The sequence below is a fragment of the Mustela erminea genome, chromosome 4 (assembly GCF_009829155.1).
Source record: "Mustela erminea isolate mMusErm1 chromosome 4, mMusErm1.Pri, whole genome shotgun sequence".
NCBI classification, from domain to species: domain Eukaryota; kingdom Metazoa; phylum Chordata; class Mammalia; order Carnivora; family Mustelidae; genus Mustela; species Mustela erminea.
The window spans coordinates 72637917-72660949 of record NC_045617.1 but is presented as its reverse complement, the minus strand read 5'-3'; the positions used below and the strand labels follow the sequence as shown (position 1 = coordinate 72660949).

Sequence of the window (23033 nt, the reverse complement as noted above, 5' to 3'; positions counted from 1 at the left end):
CTTTATTACCTGCTTGAAATAAAAAGACACAGCAGCAGCATGCTATTTTAGATCTGCCAGCAGAAAGTAAAAATAAGGTTAAGTTCATATTTAGGGGATGTGAAAAGGTGACAGGATTCTGAAAAATGAAGTTTATTTGCTTTTTGACCCATATAATTTAACTCTGAGAGGACTATGAATTTTTCTCTCATTTTGTCCCCAAACTAGACTCTGTCTCATTAGTTAACTAGGCAATGAACTGGTGCAGAGTTAGGAATTACACAATGATCAAACAACTTTACAAAAGCGTCCTTCGGTCCCACAATCCAAATGGCAGCAAATCACATATGTTATGATAAAAATTATGGATCCCTTTGATTGAATCAGAAGTTAATACAGAAGATTTCTCTTATGGGCACTGAATCCCTTATTTCAGCTTAGTCAGAGCTAAAACTGTTCATGAATTTAAAGGAAAGAACATCCAGTTGATTCCAAGAATAACAATCAGGTAAGTAGTAAAACTGGAAAAGCCTTCAACTCTGTTTGGTTCCCTCAAGTCTAGGACCATAAATACATGGTAATCATATCAATATCTCACCATCACCTGTATGAGGTAGGAGAATATATATATTAATACATACATACACACATATTTTCAAGAAAAAAGAGGGGAACTGTCATATTGTACAATGACAATAACATGGTAAGTATGCCTAGGTTATACAGGCTATTAATCCATTCTAGGTTAGAGGCTGAAGGACTTAGAGTAATACCATTTATATTTGTTTTACATTAATATGAACTAAGATATAATGGCTGACTCCTAAACCAAGAGGTAGCCAATTAAAAGAAAAAAACTCCATTGCATAATCTCTATAACGAGATTATGATACTTCCATCTATCTACACACAAGTACACACATGTATACATGTATATGTACATGTACATATAATCTGTTTAATGTAATTAGAAAAAAAAAGTATTATTTAAAAATATCCTGGGGTGCCTGGAGGCTCAGTCAGTTAAGCGTCTGCTTTCGGCGCAGGTCATGGTCCCAGGGTCCTGGGATCCAGCCCCACATCAGGTTCCCTGCTTTTCCCTCTCCCTCTGCTGGTCCCTCTGCTGTGCTCTCTTTCTCTCTCTCTCAAATAAGTAAAATCTTTAAAAAATAAAAATATCCTGACTCTTCCACAGTTAGAATATAAAAACATGGAAAAATCTCATGAATCTAAATTCCAAATTTTAAGGTATTTTAGCACTATGTAATTAGAAGAATTTTCCAGCATCTAATTGTAATCAAACACAACCTACATTTGCCAACTGCATCCCTGGGTCTAAATAATCTGCTGCATTGACTGTTTATAATATAACACATAATAAGCACATGTTCACTATGAATATGTACTTTGTAATTATTCCAAGTCAATTCAAAGCAATGCATGGAGTTTTTATGTATGTGTAGCTGGCAACAGATGGCCATGAACTAATGACTTAGTGCAGTCATGGAATCAGGAGATACCGTTCAATGATCCTGGTTCCCATGCATGTAAAAATCCAAAGCTTTACTTATCTCAAGTTAATCAGGAGAACTATTATTTATCTCTTATTTCTACATGACTATGGTGGTTACAGAATGGCCTTCTTTTAGCTAGGCATATCCTTCTATGTACACAAGTGCTAGATTGACATTTTTTAATAAAAAATAATTTGTGATGACATGGGGAAAACAACTGAATAAGACTTCAGTCATATAGATAATTCCTCTAGATAACAGGCTTTATATATGCACTACTAACCACAGAACAGTCATAATTTTAAGATGCTTTTTTGTTCAAAAAGCATAAATCTTCAGAGACTTTAAAGATCTTCATAGCAAAGAAACTATGTCATTAGCTTAAACAGCAACTCAGTTTTGTAATGTAAAGATTTCCAATACAGATTTATTCCGAAGGACAGATGATATAATTTAGCAATTATAGAGCATTTCCTCAATTTTGAGATAAAACAAAACAAAAAACAATTATGTGCCCTACTGAGTTAGACGTTCTTGATTAAACTGGGAGATAGAGAACTCACCAGATGCCATTAGTGGCTCCAGAGCAACTCTCCCTGATGTACACAGGTAAAAGTCAGGCAATCTGAACAGAGATTAGAGGACAGAGTTCTGTGCATCTCTACTTAAGTCTCTGAACCAAGAAAAGCAGGTGTCTATGGGTAATTTGGGAGTGTACAGGCATAACGATAAAATAAAAAAAAAGGTGATGTTGTAAAAATAGAGCCATCAATGTGGTCACTATAATTACAAGGACATCTGAATACCTATTTTAATCACACAGTTCTATTAGCTTTCCTTTAGGGGACAAAAATACCTGTCTCCAATAGTTGAAGTGCCATCAAAAATAAAATCACCACACCTAGTTTTACCATCAAATGGAAATAGGTAGACAAGAATAATTATAGACCTCTCTGATAAAATAACAAGATGGTGACATTCTAAAGATATTGAACCATGTTAATGGTTACCAGTCAAAGGACACTTTACACTGCTTTGACAGCTCCACCAGAAAGAGAACTTTGATTTTCATTCCCTTTGACCACCCCTATTTCCACACCATAATGGGGTATCTGGACATTTAGAATACCAAAATAAATTATATTATATAAAACATAAAATATTGGAAGGCAGCCCAAGTTGTGAACCATCAGTTCACAGAAAGAGAAAATAAAGTGTGTCAAGACCATAAGTAACACAGTTATTCACAAAGGGGCTGCGCTCTTCTTTTGCAGCTACTGCTACTAAATGGCAAGAAACCTCACTATTCTACTTTGACTAAATATCATGCCTTTTAAAAATAAGGACATGAAATGGCTACTGACCTAGACTGTTCATATATTCTTTCTGTGAACTTCAAATTTTCCATCCTTCTGCAACATTAGCCAGATCAACTGAAAATTTGCTAGGGGAAAAATAATGCGTAAAATGTGCATTTTCATGGACACTGAAGTATCTTGTAAACATTACTTTCATCAGTGGACTGAAGATAACTAAGAACTGGGTAAGGAAATTTATTTTAAATAATATAAAGAGGAGAAAAAAAGTATGCTTCTTTGGCATAAATTTTTTTAAAATGACACACATATTTAACTTGATTACTGAGAGATCTCCCTATATCATACCTGAAGGCCACCATTTCTTGTTCCAAAGCCATATGCTTTTATTTTCAAATATGTATGTTTTTGTCTACATTCAAAGTTTGTTTTTTTTTTTTAAGATTTTCTTTACTTATTTGACACAGACTGAGAGGTCACAAGTAGGCAGAGAAAGAGGGAAGCAGGCTCCTTACTGAGCAGAGAGCCTGATGCAGGGCTTGATCCCAGGACCCTGGGATCATGACCTGAGCCGAAGGCAGAGGTTTAACTCACTAAGCCACCCAGGTCCCCTACATGCAAGTTCTAAATTAAGAGTCTAACACTGGGCAAAGGTCAAGAAGATTAGTTTAGAAATTAATCAGAGGTATACCAGATAAATTACTCCTAAAAAGCAGAAATGATGTGTTTAAAATGTTGAAGCTCTAAAGAGAGAGAAAGAGAAAGTGAGAGCATGAGTGGAGTTATGGGGAGTGGGGGCAGGGAGAGAGATAATTTTTTTGTTGTTGTTTTAAGATTTTATTTATTTATTTATTTATTTATTTATTTGTTTGTTTTGGGGTGGAGGGGTAGAGGGAGAGGATCTTTAACAGATTCTGCACTGCACATGGAGTCCCAGGCTTCAATCTCATGACCCTGAGATTATGACCCAGGAAGAAATCCAGAGTGGGATGCTCAACAGACTGACGCACCCTGCAGAGAAAGAATCTGAAGTAGGCTCCATGCCAAGTGAGGAGCCCAACTTGGGGCTTGATCTCACAACCCTGAGATCATGACCTGAGCTAAAAATCAAAAGTCTGACACTTAACTAACTTAGCCACCCAGGTTCCTGGGCCTGGATATTTTTAATATTGTTTCAAAAGTTAGTTCATTTTAACATATAAATGCACATCATATTAAATAGATACTTTACTGGTTGTAAATGTAAATTCTCTTTATAAATTCAAATGTCAATTATGTGGTAAGTAAAAGGACAATAGTCAAGTCTGCATTCCTTAAGCCATGATGCCAGCAACTTTTCTTGAGGCTTATCTAAATATTTTTTTCCTTTTCCTCTTTAGTTCTTGAGCACCTAGAAGATAAAATTCTACATTATTTGTCTTTGAGTTTGTGTTTTCAGGGCTTGGTATATTAGGCAATCAATCAATGGCTGCTAAGTAAATACATTTATGAACAAATGGAAGAAGTGAACAATAAGAAGATAATTAAAAATAGAAGGTAGGGTAATACCTAGTCTTGGTGAGGATATGGGACAAGTAGAACTCTCATGTTTCAAGTTGGACTGTATATTAATACAACAAATTTTTAAAACTCTGTAAGCCACTACAAGCTAAAGCAGAACATTAGCCCACCCGATTATGTGGAAATTCCACTTCCAGGTACAGGCTCCCCTCAAAACGAGTACATCCTGTTCCTCAAAAGTCATGTACTAGAATATTCAAATACCAGTATTATAAATAGCTCAAAGTGAAAACAAATTACACGCCTAACATCAGTAAAATGAATAAACCACTGCAGTAACCAGATACAAGATTTTATAAAAATGATATCAAATGATCCACATGAACAAAAGGAATGAATTTCATGAACTCAGAGAACTCAGAGATAGAAAACTCATGAACTTCATGGGAAGCCAGATAAACTACAGAATTCCACTGATTTAAGTTACTCATTACTGTTAGAAGCCAGGGACAGTGGTTACCCTGAGGGAATGGGGGAGTGATGTAAAAGGAGGGAGGTGGGCTTCTGGGGTACTAGCAATATTCTTTTTAAAGGATTCTTTTCTTTTTTAAGATTTATTTATTTATTGAGAGAGAGGGTGAGAGCATGTGGGGGTAGGAGGCAGGGGAGGAAAATCCTTAAGCAGATTCCCTGCTGAGCACAGAGCCTAATGTAATGTTCAAACCCAGGACCCTGAGATCATGACCTGAGCAGAAACTGAGTCTGAAGCTCAACCAACTGAGCTACTGAGGCACCCCTATAGTCTACCTTTTTTTAAAAAAGGTATTTTATTTATTTATTTGAGAGAGAGAGAGAATGAGAGGGGGTAGGTTCAGAGGGAGAAGCAGACTCCCCACTGAGCGGGGAGCTCAAGGAGACTGGATCCTGGGATGCCAGGATCATGAACTGGGCCGAAGGCAGTGACTCAACCAACTGAGCCACCCAGGTGCCCCCCCCCCCAATATTCTACTTTTTGATGTGGATTGTGGGCATACTTAGTTTGCGAAAATTCATCAAGCTATACATTTATAAAGTCCTATTTTTTAATGTACAGTGTTATGTCTCATTATACATAAATAAACTAAAATATAGATAAGGAGAAAGATAACTGTGTATCTAATTGGTCCAAATCTCCTGCTCATAAACACATCTCCATCACACAACTCAGGGACTATCAATACAATGTGAGTCTCATCCTAACTGAGATTTAAAATTCTAAGGCAGTATTTATGGCAAAATCCAATTTAATCAGTTTCTCTTGAAAATACCTATATCATTGGAAAAGAAAAATTTTTTTTCTACACTTTATTGCATCAGCTCTTTTGGCTTCTAAAATTTTAGAATATCTGTCTTCAGAAGGATGTCCATCTGCAAAAGTATTGGTATTAAAATCTTCCTGCCTTTAAGACGGGTCAAGTTCATCTTGGAAGGAGTAGTTGAGTTCCACAGTCACCTCTGAATATTAAGTATGAGGTCACTCCATTATATAAGGGCATCAAGTAAACTTACTTTCTGCTTTGTAACTATAAGTTATTGAGAATTATTTATTTGAATTCATTTATATATTAATACTATTTTTGCACAATTCATACATTTCCCATAGCATCTATTATAATTTCCTTTTATTTAACATTATTCTAGAATCATACCAGTTCTAGGTAGTCAATAGTGTCTTGACATTATAAAAACTTCAATTGCATTGCCACTGTCAGTTCACAGAAAAACTCTTGTGAGTTCACCTAATAATATCTCTCTACATTTTAACTGGAGCTAAGACATGGAAATGGAGCTATTCTGTAAGTGAGTTGTTTGAAAAAGGGAACTTGGCCTATGATTTGACTTTCAACATAATGAATCTGAGCACATCCCTACCTTGAATATAAAAACAGATTAAGTGAAGGAGGAAACCTCCTCCAGAGCATACATTAAAAGTTTTCTAATCCTCTTATAACAAAGCTGAAATCAGTAAGATAATAGAGGTAATCTGCAAAGAAAGGAAAATAAAAATAAAAAATAAGCCAGAGAGTCTGAGATATTCATGTGATTTGATCAGAGATGGTTGGACCACAGAAAAGCTAACGGTGTCCATGGGACTGTCTAAAGTTGTTAATATTCATATGAAATTAACAGCAAGTCTGGATGCGCTTTCTTTGATTACCAAACACTGTTAAGACCAGAAAGAAGATAGGTTATTGAATTCTGAATGATTTTTCTGCCCACAATCAGGGAAGCTTTGGAATCCAAACAACCATATGATATTATTAAAGACATGTTAAATATTTCCAAAGTTTTTGTGGAAATACAGAAGCAATTCATAATTCTTGGTATAAAATCCAAGAGGAATGCTCAGGGAGGAGGGGAAGAAGAATGCAGGAGGAATTTTAGAATAGTTTCTTAGTTTTTCAAAACCACCCATGTACCAGTTATCTAGATTCTAACAAAACCTTGCTAGGCTTGCTGGAATCCAAGTTGAGTGAGCAAGTAAATTTGCTTGGGTGTGCACGTTTAAGTTAGTACCTCAGAATCTGGGGAAGTGATGTGTGGGAACCATAGTTTTTTAAAGATCCTGTATGTGATTTAAAGAGGCTTATATATCTCCTGCTCCTCTATCGAGAACCACTGCTATAAAGTGGTAGTTTATATAAAACAATAAAAATAAATAAAATGGTAGGTTATAGCTATAATGATACTTTTGTTGGGACAGGATGTAGTTAAAAACAGTAGCCAAGCAACCTGAAGTAAATGCACTATTTCTAAAATGACAATTGAACAATCACAGTGACATAGTTGTTAGAATAACTGAAACTTAAGAAAACTCACAAATCTGTTTCTTATTGATATCTATCTAAATCTTGCTTCAAATAGTATTTTTCTAAATACCGCTATGTAAATTCAGTTAGTTTATATACTGTATAATGTTACCGTGGTGCAGTGAAAGAAAGAGCATGAGCTCTAGAGACAGATTTGGGGTACAATCTGGGGACAGCCCCTAAAAGCCACATAGTCTGAGCAACTCTACCTAAGAGCCTCAGGTTCCCTGGAGGTAAACTGGGGATATTAAGAGTTGTCATGAAACTAGAGAAGTAATGTATGTAAACCTTCTGTAACAGCACCTCACACCCTGTAAATGTATTATGAGTGCTTTTTTAAAATTACAACTTACACTAAGCATTTATATTCTGTTTCACTTAATTTATATTTACTAGAAGTAATCAATGTTTTAATCATGTTCATTATACCCCATTATAGCAATCAGTTACTAAAATAAGCTTATGAGTTGATGCTCTAGCTACCTTCATCACCAATATATATGGAAAGTACAGAAATTTTAAGCAAGAAATTTGAGAGGAAAACCAGGTCTCTAGGGCCATGCCTTGCTTACTGACATATTTCATTTAAAAGAATAGCCACACTGGGGCGCCTGGCTGGCTCAGTTGGTTTAACCATCTAAGTCTTGGTTTTGGCTCAGGTCATGATCTTACAGTTGTAGGACTGCATCTGGCTCTAAGCATCAGCTTCTCTCTCCCTCTCACCCAATTCTCTCTCTCACTCAAATAAATAAATAAAAATCTTTTTGAAAAGCCCAAAAAACAAAAACAAAAGAAAATCCATATTTCCAGATTACTTTGAAATTTCTGTTTTGCTATTAACTAAATCTGGAAGAGTTTCATTTTCATTGTAAATGGAAAGAAGAGGTGTAAAGGGTTTGTTTACCCCTCACAGAAAGAAAGTAGAAGAGAGGAAGGAATTAGTATCAGGTAAAAGGAGACACTGTATAATGTTAAAACTCCAAGACCAGATTCCCACAGCTACATATAGACTTATAAAACCCTAAAGATCACACATCTTCCCACTTTTTCTTAGCAACGATATGATGATTAACCTATAATAACTGCTTTAAGATGTTAATAAAGTTGTGAGTAAATTAAGAGTGCTTTTATGTTTATAATAAAACAATTTTGTTATTTAAAGTGAACTGAAGAGAAGTGAGAGGGAAAGGGCAAAACTGATTATATTTAACACAAACTCTATTTTATTCTGGTATTTCAGATACATTCTCATGTAAGAACCAAAACAACAACAATAACACACACACACACACACACACATTCAGCAAGAGGGCACACTTCCATAACCCGGCAGGAAGACTTGTGCTGCTAATAATAGAAGATATTCATAAAAACGACTTCAATTGTATTCAGCCAAGGCAAGGGCTAGAACAAAATGTTTTTATTTTTCAATACCCAAAGAAGATTATCAGTATCAATTGCTTAAAAGCATTTTAGATAAACAAGATACTTTCAAAATACAGGCAAGCAAGGCAAGAAAAGAGAAAATTTACAGTATTGGCTATTTTAAAAAAATAATTGTTATAAACTTTTTATAATCATCTCAAGAGTAATTTCCTTTAACACCTTAGGTTCAAAATGGCAGTAGGTCACTAAAATATTGCCAAACACATTTTTATGAGATAAATTTAATTATAATTGTTGCAACTATTCCAGCCACAATATAGACATAGAATCCAATTATCCATTTCATTTTCATTTATACCTCATGGGCTAGATCATTTATCATGTTTCATGATAATGATCAGAAGACACACGGAAAGTGATTTCTGGAGATAACAAATTACTTACCATATTAGCATAGCCTACAAGATCCTGTCAACAACTACTATGCATAAATATGAGGTAATTAAATTTACAATGTGCAGGACTGTGTGATATGCTACTTGTTTCCTTCGCAGCTGCCAAATATCTGGGTTGCTAAATGCAGCAAACCCGTTTGGTTGCAAATCAGGAATCATTATGACCCAGGACGGCAACAGGTAGCCAGTATGCAGTGGCTCAAGATGCTGAGATGCATCTTTCATCACCTGGTATTATTACTTGCCACTAAACTATCCATCATTACTGCAGAGACAGGTTGGAACGAAAGTCCTGGACCTTCACATTACTGCTCCTTGAACTCTGCCTCATCCATCTTTTGCATCATTCCTGATTCACAACTAAGTACCTTTTCCTGGCTGCAAAACCAAGTGTGAAGTTGTAATGCCTTCAGCCCACAGTGCTTCTCTAATAGTAATTGATTTCTCTTTATTATGGAGCCACTGTTCAGAAAAGACTCATGCTTGCTTGCTGATGCCAAAAGATGCTTTTTACAAGACCTGAGTTACAGAATTCCAACACTTGTAGGGAAGGAGTATCATTCTGTTTCATTTTGTTTTGTAAGTTAGCCTTCAAAATTGCATTAGAATTTCAATTTTATTAATATGTATTAATATTTATCCATAAAACTCAGAAATACAAACTTAGAGAAAGACAGACACAGATGCCTCTGCAGACGAAGGTATAGACACTGAAAAGGATTGATAGCTAAAACGTATACAAATACAGTATTTCAATCTGAAATTCATTAATCAGTGTCAAATATATTGGATAGTCAAAACCAGAACTTTACGGTATTTAGTATGTTAAAATCACAAAACACATGTTTATCCTTCACACAACACAAACAAAAGAGAAGGATTTAAAGTTAGATACAATAATATTTGTGAAAACTGACTTTTAAAATAAATCTCTCACTTACACCCATTTTTTTTTTTCCTTCTTCACCAATTGCTAAGAGTTCCTTCAACAATGATACCAGTTACATAGTGGTTGGCAGGCCATAAACTATCCAAGACTAAAGGGTTTTAATTCCGCTCCATCTGAATGCTGTTATAAAAGTTTAATAAATCAAAATGATCAAAATGTTCCCAGTGGCAGATTGGGATTCAGTTTCCAATTCAAATTCTCTTTAATATATGGCTTCTCTGACATCTTCCATTTCTGCCATCTACATTGAATCCCAAACACCCTGCTTTTCATCATTACCATGCACCAACCAGTCTGGTCATGGTAACTACTTTTTAACATTCCTGCACAATACAAAGAAATGTCATACCTGGTGGGGGCTTTAAGACAAGAAAATTAAGCAGATAAGAACTCTTTATCTACCTGTAAGTAAATATTTGTAAACCACCTGCTGCAGTGAAGGACATTCTTTCAGGATTGAGAAATGCTGCTGGCCAAAAGTCCTCTTAGAAAGAAAATCCCCACTCCCTTCAATGTTTTTAAAAACTGATGCAAGAAAAAGGTGTATTTAAAAGTGTCATTATCAGGGGTGATCAAATTCTGAAGAGCAGAGAAAGTAAAGTCTTTAGAGAGCTTGCCTCATTTCTATGAAGTATAAAATTTCAACATGCAACAGGAAAAAGAATTTCACTTAGCTTCAAATCTGATCAGAAATCTACATTGAACTAGCAGGGGAAAAAAATTACACATGGTATGTTTTACATGTGTTTTTATATGTGGACAATGTCAGGAATAAGGAAAAAAGACATCTTAAACAGGGTTCTCTTTCTAAATTTTCCATTTAATTGAGTATATCTGTTCGTATCCTAAGTTGAACAACATGAAAAAGTAAAAATATTGGCTAAAGGCTATGAAATGGGAGCTTACAAAATACACAAGTGTTTCTATGCCCTAAGTATTTATTGTTTAATTCATCTTGTGTTGAATCCCAATTCAACACCCTACAATTAGTTAAAACATTTCCCCACATGCTAATGATTTTAAAACCATCTCTCTAGTAACACAAACAAAAGCTTACAACTGAAATTATGATCGGTGCTGTTAAATAAGTTTTTCTACAAGTCTTCTGACTGCTGTCCATAAAATCATGTATTTCACCTAGAATCCCAGGATGACCGCCCCTTCCACTACCATCATCTCTCACCCTTAACTTGCTCTTTGTACCAAAAACTCCCTCAAAGACACCTCACCATTTCAAGCTCTTATGGCATTTAGAGTCCTATACTGACTCCGTGCAATTTTACCATTCTCCAAATTGTCTCCCATCCTCGTTTTCTGAGACAGAGAGGAAGACATAAGTAACCTATGTCAAAAACCTCCAAAAGTCCCCAAAGCAGATTATATAATGTATGTATATTTCTTAGTCTGGATTCAAATTTATCCACACAAAGTGCACCTTCAGGCTCATCTTAGACATTTCCCCTGGAAAACACTATGCTATAGTCAATACTTAACACTGCGCACAAGAACATGTGTTCTCCCATGCCCTCTGCTTGCAATTCCCTCTCTTTATCTTCAACTATCGAGATCCACCCCCTCCATCAATGCTATGATGAACTGCCCAGCAAAGGTCATTAATAAGGCTGTCCTCCTCTGCCCTATATATCAGGTCCAGGCCTTTCATAAGGCATTCTACAACGCATGTTCTTTTTGTCTCTTCAACGACAATTATTTGATTATATCTGCTGGGTGTTGGCCATGGTGCTGGCTACAGAGACACAACAATGAATGAGCAAAGGGAATAGATCTTAACTTTGCCAATTGAGTGCTGGATGTTAGGAACACAGATATATTTTGAATACTGATGAGGAAACTCTACAGGCAGAAAAAGCAAAGGTCCTAAGGTAGAAGACAGCATGCTGTATTAAAGTAAGTGAAAGCAAGCCGGTGCTGCTAAAGTTTGGTGAGCAAAGGAGACTCTCATGAAGGACTGAAGAGGAGGGCAGAACCAGATGAAGGTGGGCCTTGGGGCTGGTGATAAGATATCTAGAATTTATGCTACATGAACAAAAAGCCATCAGAACCTGGGGAGCACAGTCTTACTTTGTGCAGTCTGAGCTGTCTGACTGCCAAGGGAATACTGACTTGAAGGAGGGAAGTGCTGATGTGGACAGAGTCATGAGAAGACCTTTGAAGAAGAAGACATCAGTGATGAAAATGACGGCAGTGAAGTTAGGGAAAGCACTGGGCACCCACAGGATATGTAATAAAACTCAGACAAATGAATGAAATAGTTAGTTAATATACATATTTCTGTATACTGTATCTCACCTAAGAACGCAAAGATATTTGAGTCTGCGTCCTGTACAAATTTTCATTCTGCACATCCTAATAGAAGGCATTACCTAAAGATGTTTTGAGAACTTAGAGCCAAATAGTTTTGGAGAAAAAATTTGTAATACAAAATTAATAATTCTCTCCTGTTCTGGAAAATAACTATCATTTGGCCTTCAGGTATTTTGGAAAAAAGTCAGACAAAACTAGAATGAAATAAGAATATAAAAGCATGTGTATGTTTGAGGGGGAAAAAACAACACAGCTGGGGGTGGAACAAGAAACACAAAGGCCCTAAGGCAAGAGCATCCTTGAAGAGTCAGTGTGTCTGTGGCACATTAAGGAAGGAGGTGAGTGATAGGAAATAAATTTTGAGTGATACACAGAGGATATGTCATTTAAGACTTTTTGTACCAGGAAAGGGCTGTGATTTCTTTTCTTCCTCAAAGTGAAGGGAAGCTGTTGGAGGAGTAACATGGTAACATGAGAGGAGCAATGGTTTCCTCCAGATATATTTGAGGATGAAAGGAAATGCCAATGGCAATTAGGAAAATGTAAATAAAGATGTGGGTAAAATTTCTTTCTAACAAGGGAACAGGTAACTATTCATTCGTTGTTCGTTTGTTTATTTGTTTTAACACAATGACAGATTTCATGCTGAAACCACTAAATCTGATTCCAAACTGTGTAATACTGCTGAAAGACAACAAAATAATTTTCTTAGTTTAAGGCCCATTTTCTCCAGAAAGGAGAAAATGGAGAGCAAAAGAAAGTTAACTTTCAAATTATATCCTAAATTTAGAAGAAACCCTTTCCTGGTAAGAGATAAGAATATCTGTAAGCCATGATTTCTCCAAGAACACTGGAGCTTAGATAAAGCTATAGAAGAGGTTGTTGTTGATTTATGTGTTAAGAAAAACTGCCCATATTTTGTCAAAATTATTTAGTCTCTGTCCAGTTCTCAGACCTCAAACCTCACTTTTAACACCAAAATGGTACACCTTTTCCTTTTTTATAAAAGCTACTATGAAGTAAACACAGTCCATGCCAAGAACTAACAAAATATAAATCTTTACCTGTTCTTATTTGTGTTGACTTTACAACTGTTTTTAATTCTTTCTAGAGTAAATGTTTCTTAGAAAAGGAAATAACATGATTTATATTAATCTAGATGGAAAGAAAAGTGCTTTCTGCAGTAATACAATAACACTTTGTTGAACAAGCTGGTTTTGACGGATTTATCGAACATTTGACGTCTCCTTAACATTTTGTGAAAGCTTTGTGTTTGCTGTGCATTTCTTAGTTTGTATTCTTAGTAAGTCAGGCTCTTGATGACATTTTACAGTAAGCAGAATGTGTGTTAGCTAGCTTTTAAAGGATGTGAACATCTCAGTGGTAAACAGTTTATTCTAACTGTAAAAAGCTAAACACCAGAACTCACTGACCTGTCAGTTATACACTGGTAAGGGGAGCCCATTTCTCTAGACTCTCTAGAAGATGGAAGTCCTGGGAGAATAGAACAGAGTCCAGAACTAAAACGAATGAAGTAATGTCCCACATCCCTCCGTAACACATTGCCATCTTTACTCATTGCACCACTAACAATACCATGAGTTAGTTCTCTGCCTCACTGATTGATTTCAATCTATCAGCTACAGAGCTTCCATTTAATTAACTTTCTGTAAGATTCTCAGTACATTATTTACCAAAATAGTGCTTAATAAAGGGCTTTAATGGAACAGCTCCTTAGGTATGGTATTTTCTATTTGTTAGAGAATCTTATTTTTTTTTCTATAGAATTAGAAATGTGACTAAAATCAAAGATCTGTGCCAAAATATCCGATAACTCTACCTATTTTTAAAATAAAATTAATTAAATTATTAATTGCTTGAGAGCTGGAATTAAGTCTCCTGTTTCTTTGTAATTTCCTGGTGCCTATTACTCAACCATTTTAAGTACTCAATAAAGGCTGCTTGCTGATTTTCCAATGAAGTTACAAAGTGATTTCATTGCTTCCTTTTTGGTTTGGAGTAAGGAAAAGAGAAATAGTCAGCAGGGAGGAGAATAAAATTCCAAAGACACAGTTAGTTCATGAAGTTGATATAAGTCCTCTGGAAGAAATGGGCCCAAATTACATTTATCACAAACTCCAAGAGAATGGAATTGAGAGACTCAGAAGCAAAATACAGGCCTAGGAACAGTGCTCCGAAAGCAGATTCCCCAGAGCTCACAGGAAGAATTATTGGGCATGCAAATTATCCTGCTTCCTCTTTGATCCTTCTCAAATTCTTAAGAAGTAAGCTCCAACAAAAGCAAACTCCCCAAAGATTTACTACAAAAAACAGTGACCAGCACCTCAACTGTTAAACATTATGTAAACCTCTACACATGAATCACCTATGAAAACATACTCAAAACTCCTTTGGGAAAGAATTCAGATTGGGTTTTTACTTTTAAAGCAAACAAAATAAATAACATGAACATAACCACGTGGGCAAAACAAGCGCTTCATGCTGCCATTCTGGTGAAGTAGCCTAAGAAAACTCAGAGGAGGAAATTAGTAGAAAAAAGTACTTGAAATAACAGTGTAGGAAAGTGGATAGAACAGAGTCTCTGTAATAACATACTACCTAAAATGAAGACATCTAGTATCCTTTTGCTCATTTAGAATTTAAAAATGTACCAGACACCTTGTACATTGAATCACTTGAATTACAAGTAGCTACAATGAATGAGAGATGACTCCAAATGCTTCCTTTATCATACTCCAGGGTAGCAAAGTGAAATTTTAAAATATGCAACATTTGGAGTCTCCTTCAATTTGAGACATTTGATTACCCTCCCCCCAAATCCCACCCTCACCGACTGCAAGTCCTTTCCTAACGATATAAGGGACGGTTGGGGAACACTAGTGTGTTGTCAATTTATATGTTCTTAGATTTTCATTATAGTTCAGATTTTATTAAATACAGATACTTGCACTGAATTCTCCCGGATAACTCCAAATTTCCTGTCAAGGTGACTAGTTTTCACAGTAGAAGCAAAGAAAAGAGATCTTCAAGTCACCATTAAGAAAAAGAATCTTTATATGAATGCATAAGTCTGACAGCTGTGCTTTTAAAACTAGTTAAAAATCAATAGTGTGTGGCATTAAGCAGCATGCTGATTGACTCAAGCTCGAAATTCCACAGCCTTTAACCACCAACAAGCAAAAGTATTAGTTTGTCATGTTTCCCCTTCCCAAATGTCCTTGCTTCTAATATAAAAACATTTAAAATGAGATATTCAGACCTGATTTTTAACATTATATACAGAAAAGACTAGAGTAGGAGATATTGGTCAAATCAAAATTATTTTTTTAAAGATTTTATTTATTCATTTGACAGAGATCACAAGTGGGCAGAGAGAGAGAGGAGGAAGCAGACTCCCTGCTGAGCAGAGAGTCCTAAGAGGGGCTCATTCCCAGGACTCTGGGATCATGACCAGAGCTGAAGGCAGAGGCTTCAACCCACTGAGCCACCCAGGCGCCCCTCAAAATTATTTTTTAAGTGAAAGAAAAATCATGCCTAACTTAAAGTCACCCTTAGTAGTTTGTAGGAGAAGACAGCCTGATTCAAACACTACAAAAAACAGTTGCTACCATCCTTTCCCAGATGCCAGAAATCTCCAACCCCTGTGTAGACCAGGTGGCCCTTGGCTCATCATCCATTCCCTTTGTCTTTCAGGGTTAGTCCTACCACTCTGACTTCAACCAAATAAATTTATTTGTTAATTGTTAGAGAAGTATCAATCGTCTTTGCAAAAATATTGTGGCAGGTGCTGTAGCAAACAAAGATAAACTAGACAGGCTGGGATGGAACAAAAACCGCAAATGATTTTGATAGGAGCAGAACCTGACAAGTCCAAATGCAAATGCAGTGTTGGGTTGGACTTGTATCCTTCCTCACCAGTATAGTGGGTAACTGGTACTGGGCAAGTGAGTCCAGTAACAGCTTGCCATTCACCAAATAAGCTGTGACCCCACTTCACACTTTTCCTGACTTAGAATAACACCTTTCTCTTGCACAATAAAAATCCAAACTGTATGTCCTTCAGAATTAACTTGTATATTCTTTTAAAATACTTTCTCAAGGACGCCTGGGTGGCTCAGTGGGTTAAAGCCCCTGCCTTCGGCTCAGGTTGTGATCCCAGGGTCCTGGGATCGGGCCCTGCATCGGGCTCTCTGCTCCACAGGGAGCCTGCTTCCCTTCCTCTCTCCCTGCCTGCCTCTCTGCCTACCTGTGATCTCTGTCTGTCAGATAAATAAATAAAATCTAAAAAAAAAAAAAAAATACTTCCTCAGTTCCTATCTTACCTGAATAAAAATAACTCTCTATGAATAACATTGCTTGTGCTCTGGAATCCCACGTACAAATATTCTATACTGGATATTCCAGATGTCTCTCCACATGCAACCATACTATCTTTTGATACTTGTGAGAGTAACCTCTCTAACCCCAAGTGGATGAGACCAAAAAACATGTAAGTATACTGCTATCCTATAACCATGAGGAGACCCTAGTTTAGGATGGAAGACGAAACTATGGACTACAGTGAGAAGAACTGGAAAGAACTTGGATCTTTGAAGACTAAATGAACCAACCCTAAAGCCTATTTTGGTACTTTCCAGGTACAAAGGTCAGTAAACACCCTTATTTTTAAGCTAAGTTTCATTGTTTTACAAAGGGAAGTATGAACAACAATCCAAACCCCTTATCATCTTAAACACCAAAATTTGTTTTTATAGGTCCACCTGCTACACAGAGTAAGGTTGGGGACAGACATCCACCCTACTGACTCTACAGCTAGAGGTCACTAGTACTTACTGAGAATAGATAAAAATATTAATGGAATATATTTTATGTCCACAGAATTTTGATGATGGTTGGTAGTTGGTGCTAAAATTTAAAAATCAAACCAACAAGAGAGACAAAAGAACAAAAATTGTGTTTTTGCCATTAAATAACTTAAAACATGACTGGAGTTTCACTGATAAAAAAGAGAAAAGCACAACTAACAAATAGGAATAGAAATTGAGTGTCCATTGCATCAGACAGTGAATTTCACAGAAGTTCATTGTGGGTCAGTTGGTCAGGAATATAAGTGGATCCTTGATTTAGAGGCGGGAAAGAACGGAGAAGATGGTAAAGGATGAGCATCTGTAACACAACGTGGCTACAAAGTCAGGGCTTTCAGCTTTCAGCTTGTAAATGCCATTTCAACCTGTATTTCACATTTTTTACACTTCAATTTTGTAGAAACACTGAGTAGAAACATCTGCTCTTCATCTCATCTCTGTAAAAACTTTTTGTCAATGAAGATTGGCTTCCACAAGCTGAAGACATTATCATTACTCAAAATGATCTGGAAGCAATGCTAAAGTCATGACAAAGTAAATTCTGTTTCAGCATACTATTTTTTTCTTCTTCTTCTGGTTGTGGGAACACAGAGATCAATACTCTTCAACAGGAGAATTTTGCAGTGAAATTTTCATTTGTAACAAACAGTAGCAAAAGAGCCTTAAGCATGCCCTGTCACTTTCAGTTTAGGAGGAAATGCACTAATAAACTCTTACCCTTGGGTCATTTTTGACAACAGGCAATACTATGCCAGCTCTTATTAAAGACTATTCATATCACTGCCCCAAAAATTTCCTTTAAAATTACCATCTTTAGTATGGATGTAACAGGATGTCAGTTTTAAAGCTGCCAATGAGAGACAGGACCTGTCACCATAGTTAATTCTCAGCACTGTTTTAACACCACTACAGCTGACCCCAAAGGGTGGGTTTTTAGTTAACAATATTTATTTGGTGGTTATCTAGACAAAAAAGAAAATATATTCCTTCATATTCATTTTCAAATAAAACAACAAGCAAAGTATCACCTGTAAGTATTCGATATATAACAACCTAAAATATGTTGAAAAGAAAATAAAACTGCCAAAATGATCAAAATATGTTTCTAAAATGTTGGTGAACTCTGGATAGCAAGATTCAAAGTACCATTGTATTTTATAACCAACTAAGTACCACATAAAATCTGAATCAAAATGTAGGTTAAATGGCAGAACTTTAAAAAGGAAAAAAAGTTAAACTTTTCTATGAAATCCAAAGATTCTCCATTTATAAGTCTTACTGAAATATTTATTCCACAAGTAACCCTCCCAGAGCAGCCATAATACATTTGTCTCCAGGTAAAGAAAACCAAGCTTTGATAAAATGATAAAATCTACTTTTTTTTTTTTTTAAAGATTTTACTTATTTATTTGACAGAGATAGAGACAGCACAAACTGGGGAAGCAGTGAGAGTGAGAGCGAGAAGCAGTGTCCCCGCTAAGCAGGGAGCCCCAGGTGGGGCTCAACCCCAGGACTCCAGGATCATGACCCGAGTAGAAGGCAGACGTTCAACAGACTGAGCCACCCGGTGCTCCAATAAAATCTACTTTTTGATTCAGATCAACAAGAGAGATCTGGTAATGCCAAAACAAATCTCTTTGAAAATACACAAACATAAAACAGCTATATGAGACAGTGAAATGTATCTTTTAAAAGGGAGCGCCTGGACAGAAGCTTCAACCCCGTTTTCTATAAACTGTTGAATACACCGCAAGACCACTTCCTCAAAAAGAGGATATGTATGCACGTAAATATACAGACATATATATACACACAGACATAAGCACATGCAGACAGACAGACACACACATATAAACAACTACAGTATTCAAAAGCACTCTAGCTGTTCCAAGAAAGGCCACCAGATTTTCAGCAGCTGCACACCAAATGCCCAGAGGACCATACAGATCAGTGAACACACCCAACCTCCTCTCCCCAGAGCATATTGATCACTCTGAAGACCATCTAAGGACACCTTCAGGCTCTCCAAAGCAGGCTCAGGTGAGAAAGAGGCTGCAACAGGCTTGAGAGAGATGAGTATACAGCATCTACGAACATAAAAATTGACTCTCTGCCTTCAACTTGCCTGGGCACTGAACACTTAAATACTATGCTATCTTCACATTATTCAATTAACTGGGACTGTGCTTTCATGAACTTAAGCAGATGATATGAGCTAACTCTGGAGACACAAGAGAGGTCTTATTTAATACAGAGCCGTATCCAGTCCACAAAGATAAACTTTAAAAAAAATGATCTATAGGATCTCTCAAGACAAAAAGCATTACAAATGGCTAGTGTCATTATTTCATCGTGATAATGTGAGATAAAGCTGTGTTGCAGAAGAAGAAGCCCAGCATCAGGACTCAAGAATTACAGGGTTAAACTCTGGTTCAGTCAATTATTAGATTTTTGTGGCTCTGGGCTACTATCAAATAGTCTGAATTTTAATTTTCTTCTCTCTAAAGCATTAAAGGTTAAAGTATTAAAATCAAGTAAATCTTAAAATGAAATAATGTATGTAAAAGACATTTGATGACAAGCATTTCAAATAGATTAACTTGAATATGAATGTCTCTCCTGTTCTCCTTCTAGCCTCTGGGCCTTGACACATGCCTTGTTCTCTGTTGGCACTTCTGGTAGCATTTATTTCTCTTATCCCTGTCCCCACATTCACACCCCTCACCTGGACAAGGGTTCTCAACCTTCAGAGTCTATCTCAAAGAAAACTCACTCACAAGGTTCTTGCCTTGATGTCTCAGATAAATCTCAGTTCAGGTTAGACAAGCTTGTTAGGAACTCCTAAACTTGGGGAGACTTCGGTGGTTTGTAATTATTTTCATTTGTGTCATTATTGATTGATCCTGGAATCTTTTCAACAGCTGTATTTCCTCTAAATTTTCACATAGGAAATAGGTTCCTCATATTTATTTATTTATTTATTTATTTTTAAGATCTTAAGAGAGAAAGAGAGTGAGCAAGAGAGAGAATGCACAGGAGCCAGGTGAGGGGCAGAGAAGCAGACTTTCCGCTGAGCAGGGGGCCTTATGTGGGACTTGATACCAGGGACCTGGGATCATGATCTGAGCTGAAGGCAGGGGTTTAGCTGACTGAGTCACCCAGGTGCCCGATTCCTCATTTTTAAGGGTTCAGCTCAACCGCCCCCTCTCAAAAAGGTCTTCTAAGCCACCCTAACAAAAATATTAATCACAAAAACAATTAAAAATAATAAAAAAATTAATCACCATCATTTTGAGTGTTTATTTTTCTTCATGGCATATACTATAATTTGATATATTTTCAATATTTTTCTATACAGTGTGCCTAATGCACCTCAATGTTAAGCTCTACGAGGTCAGGGACATTATATTTTATTTATTATTTTATCTCCACAAACTAGAATGGTGTGTATGTTTCATAATATCAGGGACACAGTAAATTTTGAATGATTTTAATACACGCTGTGTACTTGTACTTGTCAAGCTAAGCTAAAACCACTTAGCAAGTCTAACTTTCTAAGATCCTCTAGGAGGCCAGAATTGGTGAACATCCACCACCACTGGGTTTTGATACCGTTAAAATTTACCATTCTCAATGGGGACAGAAACTCTGACCTTGACCTCATGATCACAATGCTTTAAAGAACAAAGGTGGTATCCGTGGAGCTATTTTATTTTATTTTTTATTTTTTTAGGGTTGTATTTATTTAGTTGTTAGAGAGAGATGGCACAAGCAGGGAAGCAGCAGGCAGAGGTAGAGGAAAAAGCAGGCTCCCTGCTGAGCAAGGAGCCTGATGTGGTACTCGATCCCGAGACCCTGGGATCGTCACCTGAGCCAAAGGCAGCTGCTTAACCTACAGAGCTACTCAGGCATCCCTGTGGAGCTATTTTAAACAGGAAAAGCAAATCTAAAATTAAAATGCAAAACTAGGGGGCGCCTGGGTGGCTCAGTGGGTTAAGCCGCTGCCTTCGGCTCAGGTCATGGTCTCAGGGTCCTGGGATCAAGTTCCGCATAGGGCTCTCTTCCTCTCTCTCTGCCTGCCTCTCTGCCTACTTGTGATCTCTCTCTGTCAAATAAATAAATAAAATCTTTAAAAAAAAAATGCAAAACTAGGTGGTTGCAATATGGAATAAAGTTTTCTACATGGGTAGCCCTATTAGAGTTTTTTAAAATACATTCCTTTCTATGGAAAACACTTGTTGAAACTTTGTTTGACAAATGTACAACGGTATTACTTTATCTTAAGACATGAGCAGAACTTGTTTTTTTAAGTTTTATTTATTTATGTAATCTCTGTACCCAATGTGGGGCTTGAACTCATGACCCTGAGATCAAGAGTCACATATTAGCAGAACTTTTATATAATATAATTTCTTGGTGACTTGAAATGAAGAGCAGCAGGTTTAAAAATCAATCAAAATCTCTACAAGGTTGCTTTGTTTTAACCAAGTCAAGCAATTTCATGAAGTGAAAGTGACTTTACCTCTGACAATGAGTTGAGCAAAATTGGACACACCGGAGCCTCGTTCTGACTGAGTTACACAGCGATACAAATCCTGGTCAGTTTTTGTCACTTCCTGCAATCTAAAGGAAGCAGCAAATCTTCTGTGATTGATGTTCTTAGTCTGGGCTACTGGTATATCTTCTCCATTTCGTCTCTGCAAGCAGAAACCAATCTTTAAAAAACAGGTTCTTAACATTTCCATAAATCTAAAGCACCTTAGCAACCAATATCTGTGATACATTATTCTTGTTTCTAAATTAGGAGGAAAATGTCTATGTAGTTCCACAAATCTCTTCCAGTGTCATTCAACCCAAAAAAAGCATGGAAATAAACACTGGTATCCTTTAGGGGTATAGCACTGACATTATAGATTACTATTATTTTCCATAAAATTGTTATTAGCTCACAGCATATGAATTAACAGAAGAGTTAATGGCCCCAGGGCATATAATTCACTGCCCTCCTTCTCCCAAAGTATACATATGGGAGCTTCCTTTAGCCCTTATTCTATACTGCATGTGCTATATAATAGGTTTGTCCCATGAGAAGACCAAGAGCATGCCCAATGCATCTTTGTATTCTAAAAGTGTAGCATGTGACCAGCCACAGAATGACAATAAAATACTGATGAATAATTTAGAGTCAAACCAGAATCTCTCTTCTTTGCAAACTTTATCTCTTTGGCATTAATGACAGCCAATTTATACCGTTTAAGAGAAGTAATCAAAAGAACCTAAATGTTAATAGCATATCTGTCAACTTTCAAAATGAAATACTGAAAAGCCTATTTACAACATCAGGGTACCTTGCACAATACCAGTAAGTGTAAGCTATAAAAGAAATGACTGAAAAATTCAACTATAATAAAATTTATAACTTCTATATGTTGAAAGACAACATAAATAAAGTGAAAAAAACAAGCCACCAACTGTGATATTTGTCACGGAAATAATCCATCAAAAGATAAATAGCCAGGTTATGTAAAGATCTTCTACAGTTCAATAAGAAAAAAGACAACCCTATCAAAAAGTGGACAGGCTATAAAGAGGAAAAATGTATATGTCTAATAACCATGAAAAGAGATCTTCAACCTTAATTTTAAAATGTCTATATGTCAAAGGTAGCATAAAGGGCAAAGAAAAGTCATAACTATGAGAAAGAACTGGTCATGATCCTCGACCTCATCTCTTGTTGGTGAAACGTCAAGTGTCTCTGGTATCCTTTCATACTACTTAAAAATCGTCTCGTACTCTAGCTGTAGGAAACAAACCCCCTAAGATTACTAATGGAAGTATAAAATACTACAGTCACTTTAAAAGATAATTTGTTAT

The 23033-nt window shown here is 36.4% G+C and overlaps 1 protein-coding gene across 11 annotated transcripts in view; it reads right to left on the bottom strand.

Annotated features, from left to right (window-relative positions):
* PTPRK (protein tyrosine phosphatase receptor type K) overlaps positions 1 to 23033 on the bottom strand; it is a 553251-nt gene that overhangs the window by 236831 nt on the left and 293387 nt on the right. For all 11 annotated transcript variants that reach the window (XM_032339563.1, XM_032339566.1, XM_032339569.1 and 8 more), the window contains exon 6: positions 21682 to 21856. In XM_032339563.1, the coding sequence (XP_032195454.1) occupies positions 21682 to 21856 (175 nt within the window). The remainder of the gene's footprint in view (positions 1 to 21681; positions 21857 to 23033) is intronic.